The sequence below is a fragment of the Saccopteryx leptura genome, chromosome 11 (genome assembly GCF_036850995.1).
Source record: "Saccopteryx leptura isolate mSacLep1 chromosome 11, mSacLep1_pri_phased_curated, whole genome shotgun sequence".
NCBI classification, from domain to species: Eukaryota; Metazoa; Chordata; class Mammalia; order Chiroptera; family Emballonuridae; genus Saccopteryx; species Saccopteryx leptura.
Window position 1 is genome coordinate 61,179,133 of NC_089513.1, and position 19,867 is coordinate 61,198,999.

At 49.3% G+C, this 19,867-nt stretch overlaps 1 protein-coding gene and 1 pseudogene across 1 annotated transcript; one reads left to right on the plus strand and one right to left on the minus strand.

The window, feature by feature from the left end:
- Positions 1-4,976: 4,976 nt before the first annotated feature.
- Positions 4,977-6,583, minus strand: H1-10 (H1.10 linker histone). The gene has a single exon (XM_066352509.1). The coding sequence runs from the start codon at positions 5,954-5,956 to the stop codon at positions 5,342-5,344; it is 615 nt and encodes a 204-aa protein (XP_066208606.1). The 5' UTR covers positions 5,957-6,583; the 3' UTR covers positions 4,977-5,341.
- Positions 6,584-10,720: 4,137 nt separating this feature from the next.
- The window catches only part of LOC136382916 (dnaJ homolog subfamily A member 1-like), a 33,970-nt pseudogene continuing 24,823 nt past the window's right edge, over positions 10,721-19,867 (plus strand).

Consider the following 19,867-nt stretch of genomic DNA (forward strand, 5'->3'; position numbering starts at 1 on the left):
CTCTCTCTCCTCTCTCTCTAAAAATGAATAAATAAATAAATAAAAAAAGAAATTAAAAAAAAAAAAAAAAAAAGGCAATCTATCAGCCTGACTAGGTGGTGGTGCAGTGGATAGTTCATCAACCTGGGAGGTTTGAAACCCCAAAGTTGCTACACGGTTTCATTAGGCTTGAGCATGGGTTTACTGGCTTAATCATGGGATCACAGACTTGACCCTATGGTCACTAGCTTGAGCCTAAAGCAGTGGTGGGATTAAAATAATTTAACAATCAGCTCTCTGCCCTAATGACCGTTTTAAGTAAAAAAAGATGTGCCCCAAAACAAAAAGATACACTGAAAGGTAATTTGTTATGTATTTCATGCATTTAATACTTAAATAAGAACAGTAAAAGAGGTACACAAAACTAGATTATAAGAGTTTTAAAATATTAAGTAATACCTGACAAAAACCAATCAAACTTTTATTTCAGATATTCCCATATTGCTTCTTGATTGGTCTCCTCACTTGCAATTTTTTTTCACTTATGGACAGAATGAACATTAATAAGATGCTTAGCCCTGGCCGGTTGGCTCAGCGGTAGAGCGTCGGCCTAGCGTGCGGAGGACCCGGGTTCGATTCCTGGCCAGGGCACACAGGAGAGGCGCCCATTTGCTTCTCCACCCCTCCGCCGCACTTTCCTCTCTGTCTCTCTCTTCCCCTCCCACAGCCAAGGCTCCATTGGAGCAAAGATGGCCCGGGCGCTGGGGATGGCTCTGTGGCCTCTGCCCCAGGCGCTAGAGTGGCTCTGGCCGCAATATGGCGACGCCCAGGATGGGCAGAGCATCGCCCCCTGATGGGCAGAGCGTCGCCCCATGGTGGGCGTGCCGGGTGGATCCCGGTCGGGCGCATGCGGGAGTCTGTCTGACTGTCTCTCCCCGTTTCCAGCTTCAGAAAAGTGAAAAAAAAAAAAAAAAAAAAAAAAAATAAGATGCTTAGAAGATGCTGTTGTGCAGATGAATGTTAAAAAAGAGTAAGATGTTAAGAAAAAAAAAGAGGAAGAAAGGTGTGACCTGACCTGTGGTGGCTCAGTGGATAAAGCATCCACCTGGAATGCTGAGGTTGCCAGTTCAAATCCCTCAGCTTGCCTGGTCAAAGCACATATGGGAGTTGATGCTTCCTGCTCCTCCCCCCTTCTCTCTTTCTCTCTCTCTCTAAAATGAATAAAGTCTAAAAAAATATATTTAATTAAAAAAAAGAGTAAGGAATGTAAATTTGTGCTTTCCACATTGGGCAGCTGCCCAGGCACCCACCTTAACGAGGACCCTGATTACAAGTGCCATTTTAACAACCGATTCTCTGAACTCAACAAAAAAGTAGGTATGGGTTCTGCCAAACCGGTGCAAACCAGCTGAATCCCACCACTGGCCCAAAGGTCACTGGCTTGAGCAAGGGGTCACTGGCTCAGCTGCAGGGTCCCTGCCCCCACCAGGCTATAAAGGCACATATGAGAAGCAATCAGTGAACAACTAAAGTGTCACAACTATGAGTTGATGCTTCTCATTTCTCTCCCTTTCTCTGTATCTCACAAAATGAACAAAAAACAATGTATCAGTGCTAGCCAATGGTTAGAGCTTTGTCCTAAAGCACAGACATTGCCTGTTCGATTCCTAGTCTGGACACCTATAGGAAGAGAGCAGATTGATGTCCTTGTCTCTCCCTTCCTCTTTCTAAATTTAATATATAAAAATTTAAAAAAAGTTTTATTTATTGATTTTTAGATGGGGGGGGGGAGGAGAAGCGGAAAGCATAAACTCATAGTAGTTGCTTCCCGTATGTGCCTTGACTGGGCAAGCCCAGGGTTTCGAACCAGCGACCTCAGCATTCCGGGTTGACACTTGATACACTGAACCACCACAGGTCAGGCCTGGGAAGTCCTAGGATTGACTTTCAATGAACCCACTGGGGTTAAGAACCCATTTTTGACCTAATCATTGTAACAAATGAACAACTAGCTAACCCAACCCTTATTTCCTTTATCTTTAGGTCATGCAACCATCCGCAGGACTGAAGTGGTCAGACTCCCAGAACCATGTGGTGTGAGAGTAGGATGGGGTGGCTTCCCATAGGAAAATTAAAATGTTATTTATTATTGACCCTGGCAGGTTGGCTCAGTGGTAGAGCATCAGCCTGGCATGTGGATGTCCCAGGTTTGTTTCCCAGTCAGGGCACACAGGAGAAGCACCCATCTGCTTCTTCATCCCTCCCGTCGCGCTTCTCTCTCTTCTCCTCTCCTGCAGCCATGGCTCAATTAGAATGAGTTGGCTGCGGGTGCTAAGGATGGCTCCATGGCCTCTGCCTCAGGTGCTAAAAAAATAGGGCTCATTGCAACACAGCAAGGGCCCCAGATGGGCAGAGCATCGCCCCTAGTGGGCTTGCTGGGTGGATCCCCACTGGGGCGCATGCAGGAGTCTGTCTCTGCCTCCCCTCCATTCACCAAAAAAAAATAATAAAAAAATAAACAATTTTATTATCAAATGACTGGGAGGCCTGCTCCGAGGGCTGGTCTACTAGATCTAGTACTCCTGCAGGAGGTAGCCCTTAGGGTGGTGTATACAGCAAGCTGAAGGCCCAGGTCATCAAGGAGCAGAGAGGTGGAGACAGAAGAGGAATGCCACAGCATCAGAGGGAGAGCCAGTGGGAGAGCCAGGAAGTGTGGGCAGCAGAAGAATTTTGGTGGGAAATATGGAATGGCAGTGCTCAAGAGATGTCCTCAAAGGACAGACGGTCACAGGGTGAGTTTTTGGTTAAGGAGGGCTCCAAGGAGATGAAGCTCCATGTGACTAGCTGGGCAGGAAGAAGCAATATGTAATGCAAGTGTCAAGGCCTCTGCAGTAGCCTTTCCCAACCTTCTTTGAATGTCAAAGTGACCTGGGAGCTGGTCTGAAAGCCAAGTTCCAGGCCCCACCTAAGACTCAGACCTGAACAACTGGGGTAAGTCCAGGAGGCATCTAGGCTGGGGTTCTGTTTAGGGAAGGACGCAATCTGAGGGATCACATTAACTGACGCTGATTAGGAGCAGCGTGCCCCAGAATCCTGGGTAGGCTGAGGCCTCTTCCCCTCTAGTGACTGCCCTCCTCACTCACCCTGCAGGCAGTACGGGACAGGAGCTAAGGTAGCACAGTAGCCCAGCAGGGAATGGGACACACAACCCTCCTATCAAAACTGAGTAGATGAAGCTGTTACTGATCAGCGGGTGGCCAGGACATGGGCTGGCAGGATGGGTGGAACTGTCAGCCCTGGTCCACTAGTGTCTCAGTCCCCAACTGAGGCCTCAAACCTGTTTCCTAGATGCCCATAGCTACCCAGAACCAAAACAGCTCCAGCCAAGTCTAGCCTCACATTTCCTCCTCTGCCCTAGTAAGTGCTTCCAGAAGCCATCAGTCACAAGTCTCCACACTCAAGTCAGGACCCAGTCTTGTACTTGGAATTTCTTCCTAGAGAGCAAGGGTGTGCTCAGCAGAGCATTTGTCATAGTAAAATCAAGCAGGGCAGGCACTTGTACTGGTTTTGCCCACTGCCGTGTCCTCCTGGCCTAACACAGGATAAGGTAGGTAAGACTCACACTGGCACCTGGCCCTGCAGTTACTTGAGGCAGGAAGCAGTAGGGAGGAGGCCCCAGAGGAATACAAAGAGACTTAAGGAGTGGCCACTTGCCTTTGTGGGGCACCCAGGCTGGTATGTAGTTGAGAAGTCTACCCTGTGACCCCCACCTTGTGTGCCAGGAGAGGATAGTGACCGCCACACCAGGGCCAGAGGCCCTTCTCCAGTGTGTTCCCTCCCCTTTCCACCCACCCACCCCCAAACCACCTGTAGTATGCATGTGGTTCAAAAGATGCCCTACATCTTTGTTACCTAACCCCAGCCCAGGCCTGCTCAACTTGGCACATATGCCATACCCTCTATTCTAAAGCATACCCTGGGCTTTAGAATTGTCTAACACCGGTTTTGCAGGATTGTCTTTTCATAGAAACACGGCAGAATAGGCTTTGGCCTGCTGCCCAACTCCAAGAACTATTCTATATGCAGGACACTATAGTGTCCCAAGGGCTGAAGGTCATTCTCAATTTGCCCAGCAATCCTCCCTTCCCATCTTGCACTCCAGGTTAGCCAAAACAGGATCAGTGCCCTGCTCTGGCTGCACCTCAGTTAGGAGTGGGAAACTAGAACCCAGAGCCCGGGTATTTCTACCATCTCTGTCGCATCAATACTAAGTCACCTAGAGGCCCTGGCCCGTTGGCTCAGCGGTAGAGCGTCGGCCTAGTGTGCAGAGGACCCGGGTTCGATTCCTGGCCAGGGCACACAGGAGAAGCGCCCATTTGCTTCTCCACCCCTCCGCCGTGCTTTCCTCTCTGTCTCTCTCTTCCCCTCCCACAGCCAAGGCTCCATTGGAGCAAAGATGGCCTGGGCGCTGGAGATGGCTCTGTGGCCTCTGCCTCAGGTGCTAGAGTGGCTTTGGTCGCAACATGGCGACGTCCAGGATGGACAGAGCATCGCCCCCTGGTGGGCGTGCTGGGTGGATCCCGGTAGGGCGCGTGGGGGTGTCTGTCTCTCCCTGTTTCCAGCTTCAGAAAAATGCAAAAAATATATATATAAATAAATACTAAGTCACCTAGAATTCAGAATAGCTAATCTTCATAAAAGCCCAGCCTGGTGTGCCCTTCTAAGAGCTGAGGTTCCAGTAAACCCTTAAAAAGCACTCCTCCTACCCAAGCCAAGGAGCCATTGTTGGGAATGAAACCAGCCTATTTCCATCATTTTTCCACCTGTGCTCACAACGGATCGGTCCCCTGAGGATCCTTCCAAGATCAACTGGCAACTTCCTACCTGCAGAATACCCCGAGCTCCAGGTCTACAAATCCAGGGTGCCAAGAACTCCTGGGGCCCTATCACCACACCCACGTCGCGCGCACACCTTTCTTCTCATAAGAAAATAACGGTTCAAAGGTTTAAACAATTTATTGTGCACACCCACCCCCAAACGCCGAGGAAACGAAGGTAAGCTCTACGCAGTACCGCGCCTGCTTGCGCGCGCCCAGACGATGGGAGAGTGGGGAGCCGTAAAAGGCCGCGCGGCTGCTTCGGCCATTGGCGCCTAGGGGCGGGTAACCGTACCAACAGCCGTTGTCAAGGCCGAGGAGCCAATGGGGCGTCGCCAAGCCGTTTCAAAACAAAATAAACTATCACGGCGGGCGGGGGGATGGGAGGGAAGGCAGGGGCCCTGGCCCGTGCCGGGTAACCGTATAAACTACATACACTTGGGGTACAAAGACCGAACTCCCGCCCATCCGGCAGACCAGCGCGTTCACTTGCGGCCCTTTGGTACTTTGGGGACGCTGGGCTTGGCCGCCTTCTTCACCTTGCCCCCAGCCGCCGCCACCTTAGCCTTGCCGCCTTTGTGCTTCTTGGAGGCAGCGCCCTTCTTGTGCGAGTGATTCTCAGGCTTCTGGTTTGAACGCCGGGAATCCGCCGCGCCCGGGGCCACCTGCTTGGCCTTGCGCACGGCAGCGGCTGGGGTGGTTGCGGCCGCCGAGGCTCCGCGCCGCTCTCCACCGCCTTCCACCTTCTTACGGTTGAGTTTGAAGGACCCGTTGGCGCCGGTACCCTTCACCTGCAGGAGCGTGTCGTTCTGCACTAGGGCCTTGATGGAGTACTTCAGGTAGGTGCGCCCATTCTGTTGGTCGAACCACGCCACTTTCTTGGCCTCCGCGTAGATCTTGGCCAACGACGAGCCGTTGCGCTCGCCCAACCTGCGAATGGTCTCCACCACCAGCTGGCTGTACTTGCCCGGCTGGTTTTTCTTCTTGTTCTTTCTCTTCTTGGATGGGGACAGCGCCGCCGAGCCGCTAGTTTTGGCTGCCTTCTTGCCCGTCCCGTCGGTGGTGGTTAGCGGCAGGGCCTCCTCCAGCTCGACAGACATAGTGGCAAGCGGATTGGTGGAGGGCCGGACGCGGAAGCCCGGTGGCCGCGCCGGGAAGAGGAAAGCGAGGGGCCGAGGGGCCTCCGGGGGGCTGGGGGCGCGCGGCGGCTCCAAGCGGGAGCGGCCGCGGCCGGGCCTGGAGCCAGGCGGCAGGGCTGAGGTGGGGGCCGGGCCGGCAGGCGTCCCGGGCCGAGCCTGGGCCAGAGCAGGAGGAGGAAACCGGAGCAGGGGCTGGGCCGAGAGCGAAAAAGTCGCCCAAACAGGGTAGTTGCTACTGCTGCTACCGCCGCCGCCGCTAACTGTCCGAGAGCCAGAACTCGTCCGCCTGCTCTTTGCGCTCTACGGAGGGGCGCGCCTCTCCTCCTTTTTATGGCTCCGCAGCGGACCACGTTGAGAACAACAACAGCCTGGTCCGGAGCCAGCTCCAATTTGTGCTTTTTGCAGCCTCTTCTCCGCCTGCTGGCTTTGCGGACCGCGCCTCCCCAACCTCGCTGAGCTCATCGCCCTGCTCCTGGGACAGAGCCCGAGGCCAAGGGGCAGCGAAGAGGCAGACTGTGCCTAGGAAGAGCCCGGCATTGGGAAACGAAGGGGTGCACCCTAGGCTGCGGAGCGCGAGAGGAGGGGGACGCCCGGTTTGAGGAGGTATATCGCACGCCCCGGGGGAGGCCCCACGACCCTGAGCTTTGCGGCATGCAGCCAAGAGTGCACCACAGGCACCCAAAACCTGACCAAGTCCAGGAGATGCCGGGCCTGCTCGCTGGACCAACTTTAATTTGTTCGAACTAACACAGGGCACGCCCTCACGTGGTTGGCTAGCACTGTGACGTGAGCGAGGATTTCTTTGAGGGGGATCCGCTGCCCGCCTCCAACCGGGAACCTGTGGTCTTGTTATGCTCCACGGGGCCTGGGTACAATGCGGGAGGAAGCGAGGGAAGACAGCAGTGCCTCTCTGGGGACATTTTCTTGCCGATCCCCACCTCCTACTTCAGATGCTCCAAGTACCCCATTTTGTTGGTTGCCACTACCGCCTCCTCCAAGCCAATGGTGGTTCCTGGGTGAGGCTAATTAGAGGTGTGTAAGGCCGCGGGGGAGTTGTTTTAGTTCGCAAACACACCCCTCTCCCCATTTCTGTGGAGGGAAGTAGAGAGGGTCCTGGAGAGAGATCTCCCAGAACCAGGCAAAGACCTCCATCTTAACTGGGGGCAGTGAGCTTTGCTAGACCCCTTATTGGGGGTGCGGAGGAGGCCTGCAGGACAATCTTGAAGCCAAATAAGCCTAACCTTACGGAAACCAAGACCGAGGAGAGGAGAGCTGATCCCTTGGAATAAGAGCTGTCACGCTCAGGGGCAGAGGGGTGCGAAGGAGAGATTTTTAGGCCTGGAACATGGAGGAGAGGTAGGCAGATGGGAGTCTATAGAATTAGGGTACCAGGGTGCAGAGAGCTGGAGGTTTGCGAGGTTCCTAAAAGGTGGTGGTATACCGGTTTGGGGCCTTCGGTTCTATCAGGTCCCTCGCTTGTTGGCTCTCACCCCTTTCATAGCACTCGCACAGGCCCCATTTGCTCTAGAAAGAGCTAGTGAGTAAGCTCCAGGAGACCAATAATTGAGTCTGGGAAAGGTGAAACTGGGTGGGTTTTTTGGGGGGTGGGGTTGAGGGGATGGTGGTTCAGGACCATGGAGCCCTGAAAACCCTGCCCATCAGAGTAGTGAGTACAGCCATAGGAGAATGGTACTATTTGCCAGGGTTTCATTTTTTCTGTTTTATAGTTTAGAAAGAGAGAAAGAGACATTGATTTCTTGTTCCACTTATTCATCCCGTCATTGGTTGAGTTTTGTATGTACCCTGACCAGGGATGGAACCTGCAACCTCTGGAATGTCAGGACCTAGCTGGGTTTCTGAAAGTGCCCTAAAGCTGAACCCTGGAAGCAGCGCTGGGAAGTGAAAAGAGTCTTGCAGAGACTGCATGTTTGAACCAAGACCTCAAGTTCTGAAATGCAAGGTGTGTGCTGTCTGTGGTTTGTGGGCCAAGACTCAGGGAGGATAAGAGAAGCAGCAAGATGCAGATGCCCCAACCCATGGACAGTTGTCTGCTCAGGAGAGGGAGCCTTTCAAGAATGAGCAGAGGGCACATAGGGGAGGAGCAAGCTGGCCCTCTGGCTGGACCAGAGTGCCTGGATGTGAAATGTGAATGCCCGGAAGAGAGCTGGCCCAGGGAACCCAAGTGGAGAGGGCGTGGCCAGGTAGGGCTTGAGCTCAGGTCTCTGAAAAGTCAAAGGGACAGCAGAGAGTAATACCCTTGATGGAACCCCAGTGTGGACACCAAGGGCACCTCTCAGAATGCCATTCATGCCACCATCACTGGAGAGAAGGTCTGTGGAAATGTGAATCTGGACCTGGTGGCAGCAACAGTCTGGGCACGGGAAAGGAAGGACGTGGAAATGGTGGAAAAGGGAAGCTGCTCCATTGGAGTCACAGGAAGAATGGAAGAGGAAGGAAGAAACTAGGTGTGGCTGGGGTCATGGACGCAGAGGAGGAGGAGGGAGTTTCAACAAGGAAGGGCTGGCCAGTCCGAAAGTGGGTTTATCACCAGAGTGGACAGGTTCAGCAGAGTTGAGATGTTACAAAGTACCGTACCCCAAATTCTGAAAGGCACCGTAACTCACTTCATCGAGTTCACGTAGAGACACCCAGTCCAGATGAATTTTGAAGAGTTTTATTAAAGGAGGAGATTTAATAAATATGCCGGCCACATATGGCTGACACGGAACAGTAGACCCAAATTGTGCAGGCCCAAAAATAGTTCAGGGGCTGCTCATATACCCTTGATCACACACAGGCGGGAGAGAGCATGACATTATGGCACAAGCTGACATTTGTTTAGGGGATACACACAAACATTAAAACTTTCAAGGTAACACAATCAAAGATGTTTACAAATCTTTTAGGGTTCATCTTCCCTCATTAGCCTAGAGGTATTTTATTCTCAAGATTCCAGGAAGGGGGAGGAACTACAATCAATGTACGGTGGTGTGTAAATTCTGTCTCCCATTGAAAGAGAAGTTTCTCCATTAACCTTTATTTTAGATATAAAACTAAATGACCCATTGTTCTTGCAGCCAGAAACATCTACATTCTTCTCCCTCCCCTCCCCAAAGGAGGGACGGGACAGGAAAGCCTGATAGGAAAGCCTGACCTTTCCTCCCAGAATATCAGTATCAATTTTCAGCTTTCTGGTACCTTACAACATAGAAGACAGGTGAACTTCCAGTTATAGAAGCCAGGCTATTCCCAAGACCCACTGGTTGGACTCTTCATTTCATCCAGTGCTTATAAAAAAATATAAATTAGTTCCAGGATTAAAACAAAACAGGTGATTTCAGGCAAAAATGCAGTCCAGATTTCAGATTTCTCATGGAAGACTAATTCCAGGCTTTGGGAGCTGGCAGAGAATAATGTGGTTTCATTCCACTGACCTCATTATGCAGATGGAGTAACTAAGGCCTGTAGGAAGTAGTTAGTGGCTAGAGCTGGGGTCCTGCCAGCCTTCAGGGTGTGGACAAAAAGGGGCCACATGCTAATCCTGACAAACTCTAGGGGGGGCCTGCAGGGTGGCCTTACAAACTCAGAGACCTAACATAGCCACACAGGATGGTCTGAAATGAAAACTTTCTCACTAAAAGCAGTTCAGCGTGGGTAGTTCTGTCCTAGGGAGGTATTTTTCTCTAACAAAGGTCAGTGCCTACTAAATTGGGCCTGTCCTCCTTTGCATCTACAATAACATGCCTCTGAAATGTAAGGGTGATCTTTTCTTCTTTTCCCCTCGGGGTGCAGCCATCCCACCAGAGCAGAAAACACAAATCCAGTCGTTGTTATTATCATGTTAACTATCTCATACCTGCCTATGTAAAAAGTTTGAGTATATATATTTTTACTTTTTATCCAATCACAAAGATTTCCCCTGCTTTGCTTTCTCCTGACTCCCAAATCTATCATCAGTGGGTTCCTGTAACCCCCTCATGTCTTCCCCTTTAATTGTGATGTATAAAATGAGTGGTAAAACTGCCTTTTTCCGGAGTGTTTTCTCAATCTGTTGAGACTTTGCTTCCTGGCAATTCTTGACAATTGGGCTCAAATAAACTTTCTTAGAAAAATTCTTACCGATCTGGACATTTTCTTACATTACATTTACTTGGCATAGTGTGACAGGATTTCAAAGAAGCCCACTGTTGGGCAAATGAGTTTTTAAAATTTGTATTTTTTGAGTTTGTTCACTTTTATTGTTAAAAAATGGTGCTGGGCAGCCACATGTGTGCTTGCCCTCAGAGCAGGGCAGTTGATTGCCAATTACAGATTGCATTCCTGCTTGGGAGCGGCCATTGCTTTGTTAATGTTTGCTGGATGAGGGGTCTTTTGTGGACCCAGCCAATTTTGCAGGGAGAGCAGAGAGTGCAGAGTGCTGAAGAAGAAATCAGTTTGGCAGAGAGAGAGAGAGAGAGAAGGTGTACAGATGGGGAACCAGAGCTGAGGGGCTTTGTGAGCTTCAATGAGACTGATGGGGCCTTTAATTCTAGGAGGAACCAGAGAAGATTCTTCTGGTTGTGAAACCAGAGAATGTGTCAGGGCTTTGGGAGCCCTGAGTGAAAGGGAAGTGTTTTCCCTGTGTGTTTGCTCGTTGGCCAGTGCGAAACTTTAATAAAGGAATGGCCCACCATTTTTTGGCTCCACTGTTTCTTTACTGTCTGCCCGAATTCAGGGAGAACCTGCATGGCCACGACGGTGGCAGCCACTGGCCACACACCCACCCAGGGCTTGGACCTGTGCTTTGGTACCAGCAGGACCCATTTGTGTTCCAACAAATCCTCGTCTTCCTTTTGGTGAACTTGGGTGAGTTGTTTTTTGGAATCCATGGCCTTCCCATGTGTAAAGCCAGTAGCCATGGCCACCATCACAGCTGCCTGGCCAGTGCAGGTTCGCATTGGATTCAGACAGTCAGTAATGAAATAACAGAGCCAAGAACTGGTGGGCCATTACCTTTAATCCTAGTTTGCACCCAGCAGGCAAGTAAAAACACACACTGGGCTCCAAAACCCACTCATTCAGTGCTCACAAAGCTAATGACTTATCTGAGTTTCCTAGAATCAAAGGTTTCTAGCCCACCAGACTTATTCACCTCTGTTCCCTGTCTCCTTTTCTCTGCATAAACTCTGCACAAACTGGCTTCTCCTTCAGCACTCCGCCATCTTGGCTGCTTCTCCTGGCCTCCTCCATGTGGCGTTTCTCTGCTCTCCTACAGCATGGGCTCCTAGAACGTAATCACTCTTCTCCCGGAACAATGTGATCTCTCTTCCTTCTAAAACCTTTTGGTGCGAGCCTGACCAGGCGGTGGTGCAGCGGATAGAGCTTTGGACTGGGATGCTGAGGACCCAAGTTCGAGACCCTGAGGTTGCCAGGTTGAGCGCAGACTCATCTGGTTTGAGCAAAAGCTCACCAGCTTGGATCCAAGGTTGCTGGCTTGAGAAAGGGGTTACTCGGTCTGCTGAAGGCCCACAGTCAAGGCACATATGAGAAAGCAATCAATGAACAACTAAGGTGTCGCAACAAAAAACTGATGATTGATGCTTCTCATCTTTCTGTTCCTGTCTGTCCCTATCTATCCCTCTTTCTGACTCTCTGTCTCTGTAAAAAACAAAAAACAAACAAAAAAACCCCCAAAAACCTTTTGGCACGAAAGTCCTCCCCCAACACATATTAACATAATCATGCCCATCCTAAGCAATCACCTGGGTGACGGGCTTCCACGTGGGCAGCGCCATCTTTAACAAAGTGAGCATAATATATTTTATCTGCCCAACACCATGTTTGTGGTAGAGGGTTGGACTTTATTGGAGCTGTTTTTAGAAAATCCTCAAGGTGAAACTGAAGGTTAAGTGTTGAGAGAACCCAGGCTAAGGGAGGATGGTGGGATAAAGAATAGATGGCTGGGCCCTGGCCAGTTGGCTCAGCGGTAGAGCGTCGGCCTGGTGTGCAGGAGTCCTGGGTTCGATTCCCGGCCAGGGCACACAGGAGAAGCGCCCATCTGCTTCTCCACCCCTCCCCCTCTCCTTCCTCTCTGTCTCTCTCTTCCCCTCCCACAGCCAAGGCTCCATTGGAGCAAAGATGGCCCGGGCGCTGGGGATGGCTCTGTGGCCTCTGCCTCAGGCACTAGAATGGCTCTGGATGCAGCAGAGTGACGCCCCAGAGGGGCAGAACATCGCCCCCTGGTGGGCATGCCGGGTGGATCCCGGTCGGGCGCATGCGGGAGTCTGTCTGACTGCCTCCCCGTTTCCAGCTTCGGAAAAATGAAAAAAAAAAAGAATAGATGGCTGGTTTTAATTTTTGTGTTTTTCAATTAAAACTACTTAATTGCGAGTCTGAACAAAGAACCCTTGAAATTTGTTCAGACTCTGCAGGTATACAAAGAAAACTAAAATTTACATTGGAAATTGTGCCTCTAAGGTCAACAAACCCCAAGAACACCAGCCCCAGTTTAATAATCCTACAAGTTAACTTGCAAGTATTTACTGAAATAGAAAAGTTTCAGCTTGAAATGGCCAAAGTGGGGAACTTTTTTTTTTTACACAGGGTCAGAGATAGAGTCAGCAAGAGGGATAGATACAGACAGACAGACAGGAACGAAAGAGATGGGAAGCATCAATCATCAGTTTTATGTTTTTGACACCTTAGTTCATTGCTTTCTCATATGTGCCTTGACTGCGGGCCTTCAGCAGGCCGAGTAACCCCTTGTTCGAGCCAGCGACCTTGGGTCCACGCTGGTGAGCTTTTGCTTAAACCAGATGAGCCTGCGCTCAAGCTGGCGACCTCAGGGTCTCGAACCTGGGTCCTCTGCATCCCAGTCCAACGCTCTATCCATTGTGCCACCACCTGGTCAGGCCAAAGTGGGGAAATTTTGATACCTCCAGATTTATTTTTCTCCATGCTCAATTAGAAAAGGCCAGCTCTAGCCTGACCTGTGGTGGCACAGTGGGATAAAGCGTCGACCTGGAACACTGAGGTTGCCAGTTTAAAACCCTGGGCTTGCCTGGTCAAGGCACATATGGGAGTTGATGCTTCCTGCTCCTCCCCCTTCTCTCTCTCTCTCCTCTCTCTCCTCTCTCTCTAAAAATAAATAAATAAATAATATATATATATAAAAAGAAAAGGCCAGCTCTAAAATTAATACTGAATGAATGTGAAGCATATATTGATTGGAAATAGAAACTTCTAAGACAGGGGTCGGGAAACTTTTTGGCTGAGAGAGCCATGAACGCCACATATTTTAAAATGTAATTCCGTGAGAGCCATACAACAACTCGTGTACGTTATGCATTATCCAATAAAAATTTGGTGTTGTCCCGGAGGACAGCTGTGATTGGCTCCAGCCACCTGCAACCATGAACATGAGCGGTAGGAAATGAATGGATTGTAATACATGAGAATGTTTTATATTTTTAACATTATTTTTTTTATTAAAAATTTGCGAGCCAGATGCAGCCATCCAAAGAGCCCCATCTGGCTCATGAGCCATAGGTTCCTGACCCCTGTTCTAAAGTAAACCTATTTCACACCCATCATCCCCACTAGAGCAGGGACCCTAACTGTGCACAGGAACAGTAGGTCTTCAATATTTTTATATTTTATTTATTCATTTTTAGAGAGGAGAGAGGGAGAGAGAGAGAGAGAGAGAGAGAGAGGAGAGAGACAGAGAGAAGGGGGGAGAAGCTGGAAGCATCAACTCCCATATGTGCCTTGACCAGGCAAGCCCAGCGTTTCGAACCGGCGACCTCAGCATTTCCAGGTCAACGCTTTATTCACTGCGCCACCACAGGTCAGGCAGTAGGTCTTCAATAAATATTTGTTGAATGGGATTCAAACCCACCTTCAACTCAGTACTTGATGCTTCATGTTATACCACTAACCCTACACAAGTGCTAACTCAAAATGTGTGCGTGTTGGACCCTGCTAGGCCACCTGGCAAAGCAGACAAAGGCCCCACAGGAGTTGACACCTTTGAAAAGTGTAGTAGTGGAAAGCCTCCTGTGATCTTTGCAAGGCTCATAATTTTATTTCATACAGTTATTGCTTGTCCAATCTTGTATATCCTGAAATCCCCTACTAGTCAAGAATGGGTGAACAGCCTGACCAGGCGGTGGCGCAGTGGATGGAGCGTCGGACTGGGATTCAGAGGACCCAGGTTCGAGACCCCAAGGTCGCCAGCTTGAGCACGGGCTCATCTGGTTTGAGCAAAAGCCTACCAGCTTGAACCCAAGGTTGCTGGGTCCAACAAGGGGTTACTCAGTCTGCTGAAGGCCTGTGGTCAGGGCACATATGAGAAAGCAATCAATGAACAACTAAGGTGTTGCAACGCGCAATGAAAAACTAATGATTGATGCTTCTCATCTCTCTCTGTTCCTGTCTGTCTGTTCTTGTCTATCTCTCTCTCTGACTCACTCTCTCTGTAAAAAATACATACATAAGTTAAAAAAAAAAAGAATGGGTGAACAGCTGACTTGAGTTTCCTCCTAAGGTGAGGTCCTCAACCTCAAACCAGACTGCTCCCTAACTGCTTTATCTGAGGGCGGCTGAGAGAATGGAGACATTATGGTTACATTGTGTAGGGAGTAGTAAAGGAACTTGCCACTTCAGGCTGCTGCTGACCACTTACCATCTTCTCCTGTCTGGCCTCTACTTCCTCTGCCTGCCTCCCTCCCAGGTCAGTGCAGTCCTTTCTCCACTTACAGGCTGCCAGAGCAGCCTTTTAAAAAGTGAACCAGAGCTTGTTGCTCTCCTGCTCCAAACCCTTCAGCCACTCCCTCGCCAGGCCTTGCAGCCTCTGGGCCCTGCTGACACCTTTGACTTGATCTCCCAGTGTTCCTACCTTCCACGTGGCCTCCTTCCTCTGTCAGGCTCTCCCCACTGTGTGCTGGGCTGTAGCACTGGCTGCCCTGTCTGCCTGAACCCTCTTCTCCACGCCTCCAGCTCTGATCTCTCAAAGCTCCTTCAATCCTGCCATCCCGATTCCTTTTCTCATAGGTTTTATCCAGCTAAATTACCCTTTATTTATATGCTGAATATCTTCTCCTGTACCTCCAAGACCTCGTCTGTTTTTTTTTTTAAAGATTTTATTCATTTTAAAGAGGAGAGAAAGAGAGAGAGAGAGAGAGAGAGAAAGGGGCAGGAGCAGGAAGCAACAACTCCCATATCTGCCTTGACCAGGCAAGCCCAGGGCTTTGAACTGGCGACCTAAGTGTTCCAGGTCAATGCTTTATCCCACTGCGCCACCACAGGTCAGGGGACCTTGTCTGTTTCATGTAGCAAATGAGAATCTAGAAATGACTCTAACTCCTGGTCCCAGTCAGGATTCAGAATTATATTTGTGGAAGGGGAAACAAAATTAAAAATCAACCAAACTAATACCCAATCTGGAGCCTGATATAAGTGGATCTCAAAAATGTGTTCCTTTGCCTGACCAGGTGGTGGCGCAGTGGATAGAGCATCGGACTGGGATGCTGAAGACCTAGGTTCGAGACCCCGAGGTCACCAGCTTGAGCGAAGGTTCTGGTTTGAGCAAAAGTTCACCAGCTTGGACCCAAGGTCGCTGGCTCGAGCAAGGGGTTACTGGGTCTGCTGAAGGCCTGCAATCAAGGCACATGTGAGAGAGCAATCAATAAACAACTAAGGTGTCACAATGCGCAATGAAATACTAATGACTGATGCTTCTTATCTCTGTCCCTGTCTATCTGACTCTCTGTGTCTCTTGTAAAAAAAAAAAATGTGTTCCTTTAACCCAGAGGTTGGGAACCTTTTTGGCTGAGAGAGCCATGAATGCCACATATTTTAAAATGTAATTTCGTGCCTGACCAGGCGGTGGCGCAGTGGATAGAGTGTCGGACTGGGATGTGGAGGACCCGGGTTCGATACCCCGAGGTCGCCAGCTTGAGCGCAGCTCATCTGGTTTGAGCAAGGCTCACCAGCTTGAGCCCAAGGTCACTGGCTTGAGCAAGGGGTCACTCAATCTGCTGTAGCCCCCCCCCCCCCCCCCCCCGTCAAGGCACATATGAAAAATCAATCAATGAATAACTAAGGAGCCGCAAGGAAGAATTGATGTTTCTCATCTCTTTCCCTTCCTGTCTGTCCCTACCTGTTCCTCTCTCTGACTCTCTCTGTCTCTGCCACAAAAAAAAAAAAAAAAAAAAGTAATTCCATGAGAGCCATACAACGACCCATGTACATTACGCATTATCCAATAAAAATTTGGTGTTGTCCCGGAGGACAGCTGTGATTGGCTCTAGCTACCTGCAACCATGAACATGAGCAGTAGGAAATGAATGGATTGTAATACATGAGAATGTTTTATATTTTTAACATTATTATTATTATTTTATTTTTTTTAGAGAGGAGACAGAGAGAAAGGGGGAGGAGCAAGAAGCATCAACTCCCATATGTGCCTTGACCAGGCAAGCCCAGGGTTTTGAACCGGTGATCTCAGTGTTCTAGGTCAACGCTTTATCCACTGCGCCACCACCGGTCAGGCACATTATTATTATTTTTTTTAAAGATTTGTCTGCGAGCCAGATGCAGCCATCAAAAGAGCTACATCTGGCTCGCGAGCCATAGGTTCCCGACCCCTGTAGTAGATGAATGGATTAGATTTCAGAGTCCAGAAATAAACCCATATGTCTGCAGTCAGTTGATTTCAGTAAGGGAGCCAAGCATTTAATGGGGATGGATGTATCTTTTCAAGAAATGGTACTGGGCAACTGCAAAGAAATGAAGTTAAATTTCTTTCTTATACCATACACAAAAATAATTCAAAATGGATCAAAAACCTAAAAGTAGGCGCTAAAACTATAAAACTCTTAGAAAAAGTATAGATGTAAATCTTCATGATGTTGAGTTGTACAATGGTTTCTTAGATATAATTTGTAAACCACAAGCAAACAATGAAAAAGTTAATAGGGCCCTGGCTGGTTGGCTCTGCGGTAGAGCGTCCTGGCGTGCGGGGGACCCGGGTTCGATTCCCGGCCAGGGCACATAGGAGAAGCGCCCATTTGCTTCTCCACCCCCCCCCCCTTCCTCTCTGTCTCTCTCTTCCCCTCCCGCAGCCAAGGCTCCATTGGAGCAAAGATGGCCCGGGCGCTGAGGATGGCTCCTTGGCCTCTGCCCTAGGTGCTAAAGTGGCTCTGGTTGCGGCAGAGCGACGCCCAGGATGGGCAGAGCATCGCCCCCTGGTGGGCAGAGCGTCAGCCCCTGGTGGGCGTGCCGGGTGGATCCCGGTCGGGCTCATGCGGGAGTCTGTCTGACTGTCTCTCCCCGTTTCCAGCTTCAGAAAATTAAAAAAAGAAGAAAAAAAAAAGTTAATAGGACTTCATGAAAGTTTAAAACTTTCAATGAAAAACTGAGGAGCCACAATGAAGACTTGATGCTTCTCATATCTCTCCCTTCCTGTCTGCCCCTATCTGTCCCTCTCTCTGTTTCTCTCTGTCTCTGTCACACACACACAAAAACCCAAAACTAACTAAATAAAATATATTTAACAAAAAAGAAATCAGCCTGAGCAGGCGGTGGCGCAGTGGATAGAGCGTCGGACTGGGATGCGGAGGACCCAGGTTCAAGACCCCGAGGTCACCAGCTTGAGCGCGGGCTCATCTGGTTTGAGCAAAAGCTCACCAGCTTGGACCCAAGGTCGCTGGCTTGTTACTTGGTCTCCTGAAGGCTCACGGTCAAAGCACATATGAGAAAGCGATCAATGAACAACTAAGGTGTTGCACGCAATGGGCAACGAAAAACTAATGATTGATGCTTCTCATCTCTGCATCTCTCCATTCCTGTCTGTCTGTCCCTGTCTATCCCTCTCTCTGACTCTCTGTAAAAAGAAAAAGAAAAAAAAAAAGAAATCTGGGCCCTGGGCGGTTGGCTCAGCGGTAGAGCATTAGCCTGGCATGCGGGGGACCCGGGTTCGATTCCCGGCCAGGGCACATAGGAGAAGCGCCCATTTGCTTCTCCACCCCCCCCTCCTTCCTCTCTGTCTCTCTCTTCCCCTCCCGCAGCTGAGGCTACATTGGAGCAGAGATGGCCCAGGCGCTGGGGATGGCTCCTTGGCCTCTGCCCCAGGCGCTAGAGTGGCTCTGGTCGCGGCAGAGCGACCTGCCAGAGGGGCAGAGCATCGCCCCCTGGTGGGCAGAGTGTCGCCCCCTGGTGGGCGTGCCGGGTGGATCCCGGTCGGGCACATGCGGGAGTCTGTCTGACTGTCTCTCCCCGTTTCCAGCTTCAGAAAAATACAAAAAAAAAAACCCAAAGAAATCTGAATTCTCATACAGTAATGTGGGAATATGAAGTGATGTAGTAGCTTTGGAAAAAGTTGACAAGTTCCTCAGAAAGTTAATATAGCCTTGGCCAAGTGGTTCAGTTAGTTGGAGCATTGTGCCAACCCACCAAGGCTGTGGCTTCCATCAGCAGTCAGGGAACAGACAAGAGTCAACCAGTGAATGCATGAACATGTGGAACAGCAAAGTGTTGTTTCTCTCCCCTTCTCTCTTTGTAAACTCAATATATATATATAAATTTTAAGTTAAATATAGAGTTACCAAATGACCAGCCAGGATTATACCCAAAATAATTGAAAACACATGTTCACAAAAATCTTGTACATGAAGTTGATTAGCAGCATGATTCATAATAGCCAAAAGGGAAAAACTATTCAGGCCCTGGCCAGGTTGCCCATTGCTCTGATTATCATCCCAATATGCAAAGGTTGCAAGTTCTATCTCTGCTCAGGGCACATTGAAGAAATCAACCAATGAATGTATAAATAAGTGGAACACACATCAGTGTTTCTGTCTCCCTTCCTTTCTGTAAAATCAATAAATAAAATTTTTTAAAAAACGAAGAAAAACAAACGCCCTGGCTGGTTGGCACAGTGGTAGAGCGTTGGCCTGGCGTGCAGGAGTCCCAGGTTCGATTCCCGGCCAAGGCACACAGGAGAAGCGCCTATCTGCTTCTCCACCCCTTCCCCTCTCCTTCCTCTCTGTCTCTCTCTTCCCTTCCCGCAGCCAAGGCTCCATTGGAACAAAGTAGGCCCGGGCACTGAGGATGGCTCTGTGGCCTCTGCCTCAGGCACTAGAATGGCTCTGGTTGCAACAGAGCGACGTCGCAGATGGGCAGAGCATCACCGCCTGGTGGGTGTGCCGGGTGGATCTCATTTGGGCGCATGCGGGAGTCTGTCTGTCTGCCTCCCTGTTTCCAACTTCAGAAAAATACAAAAAAAAAAAACAAACTAAGAAAAACAGGAAAATAATCCACATGTTCATCAACTGATACATAGATAAACAAAATGTGGTATATAGCCACACCATGTAATTTTTTTTTGCCGTAAAAAAAGAATGAGTATTATTAATACATGCTACAACACAGATGCATCTTGAAAACGTTATTGCTAAGAAGCCAGAAACAAAAGGCTACATAATGTATTACAATTAATATGTGTATGTAGACATAATATCTAGATATTGTATTTATATGTATTATCCGGAATAGGCAAATCCATACAGACAGAAAGATTGATGGGTGCCAGGGGCTGGAGAAGTGGGAAATGGGGAGGAACTGCACAGAGTTTCTTTATACGTTGATGAAATGATAAATGATTATGTTTTCACAGCCTGTGAATATACTAAAAACCACTGAATTAGACACTTTTTTTTTTAATAAGACACTTTTAAACTGGTGGATGGTAAATTTTGTGGTGTATGAATTTTTAAATAATTTTATTAATTGATTTTAGAGAAAAAGGAAGGAAGAGAGAGAGAGAGAGAGATCAATTTGTTGTTCCACTTATCCATCCTGTCATTGGTTGCTCCTTGTATGTGCCCTGACCCC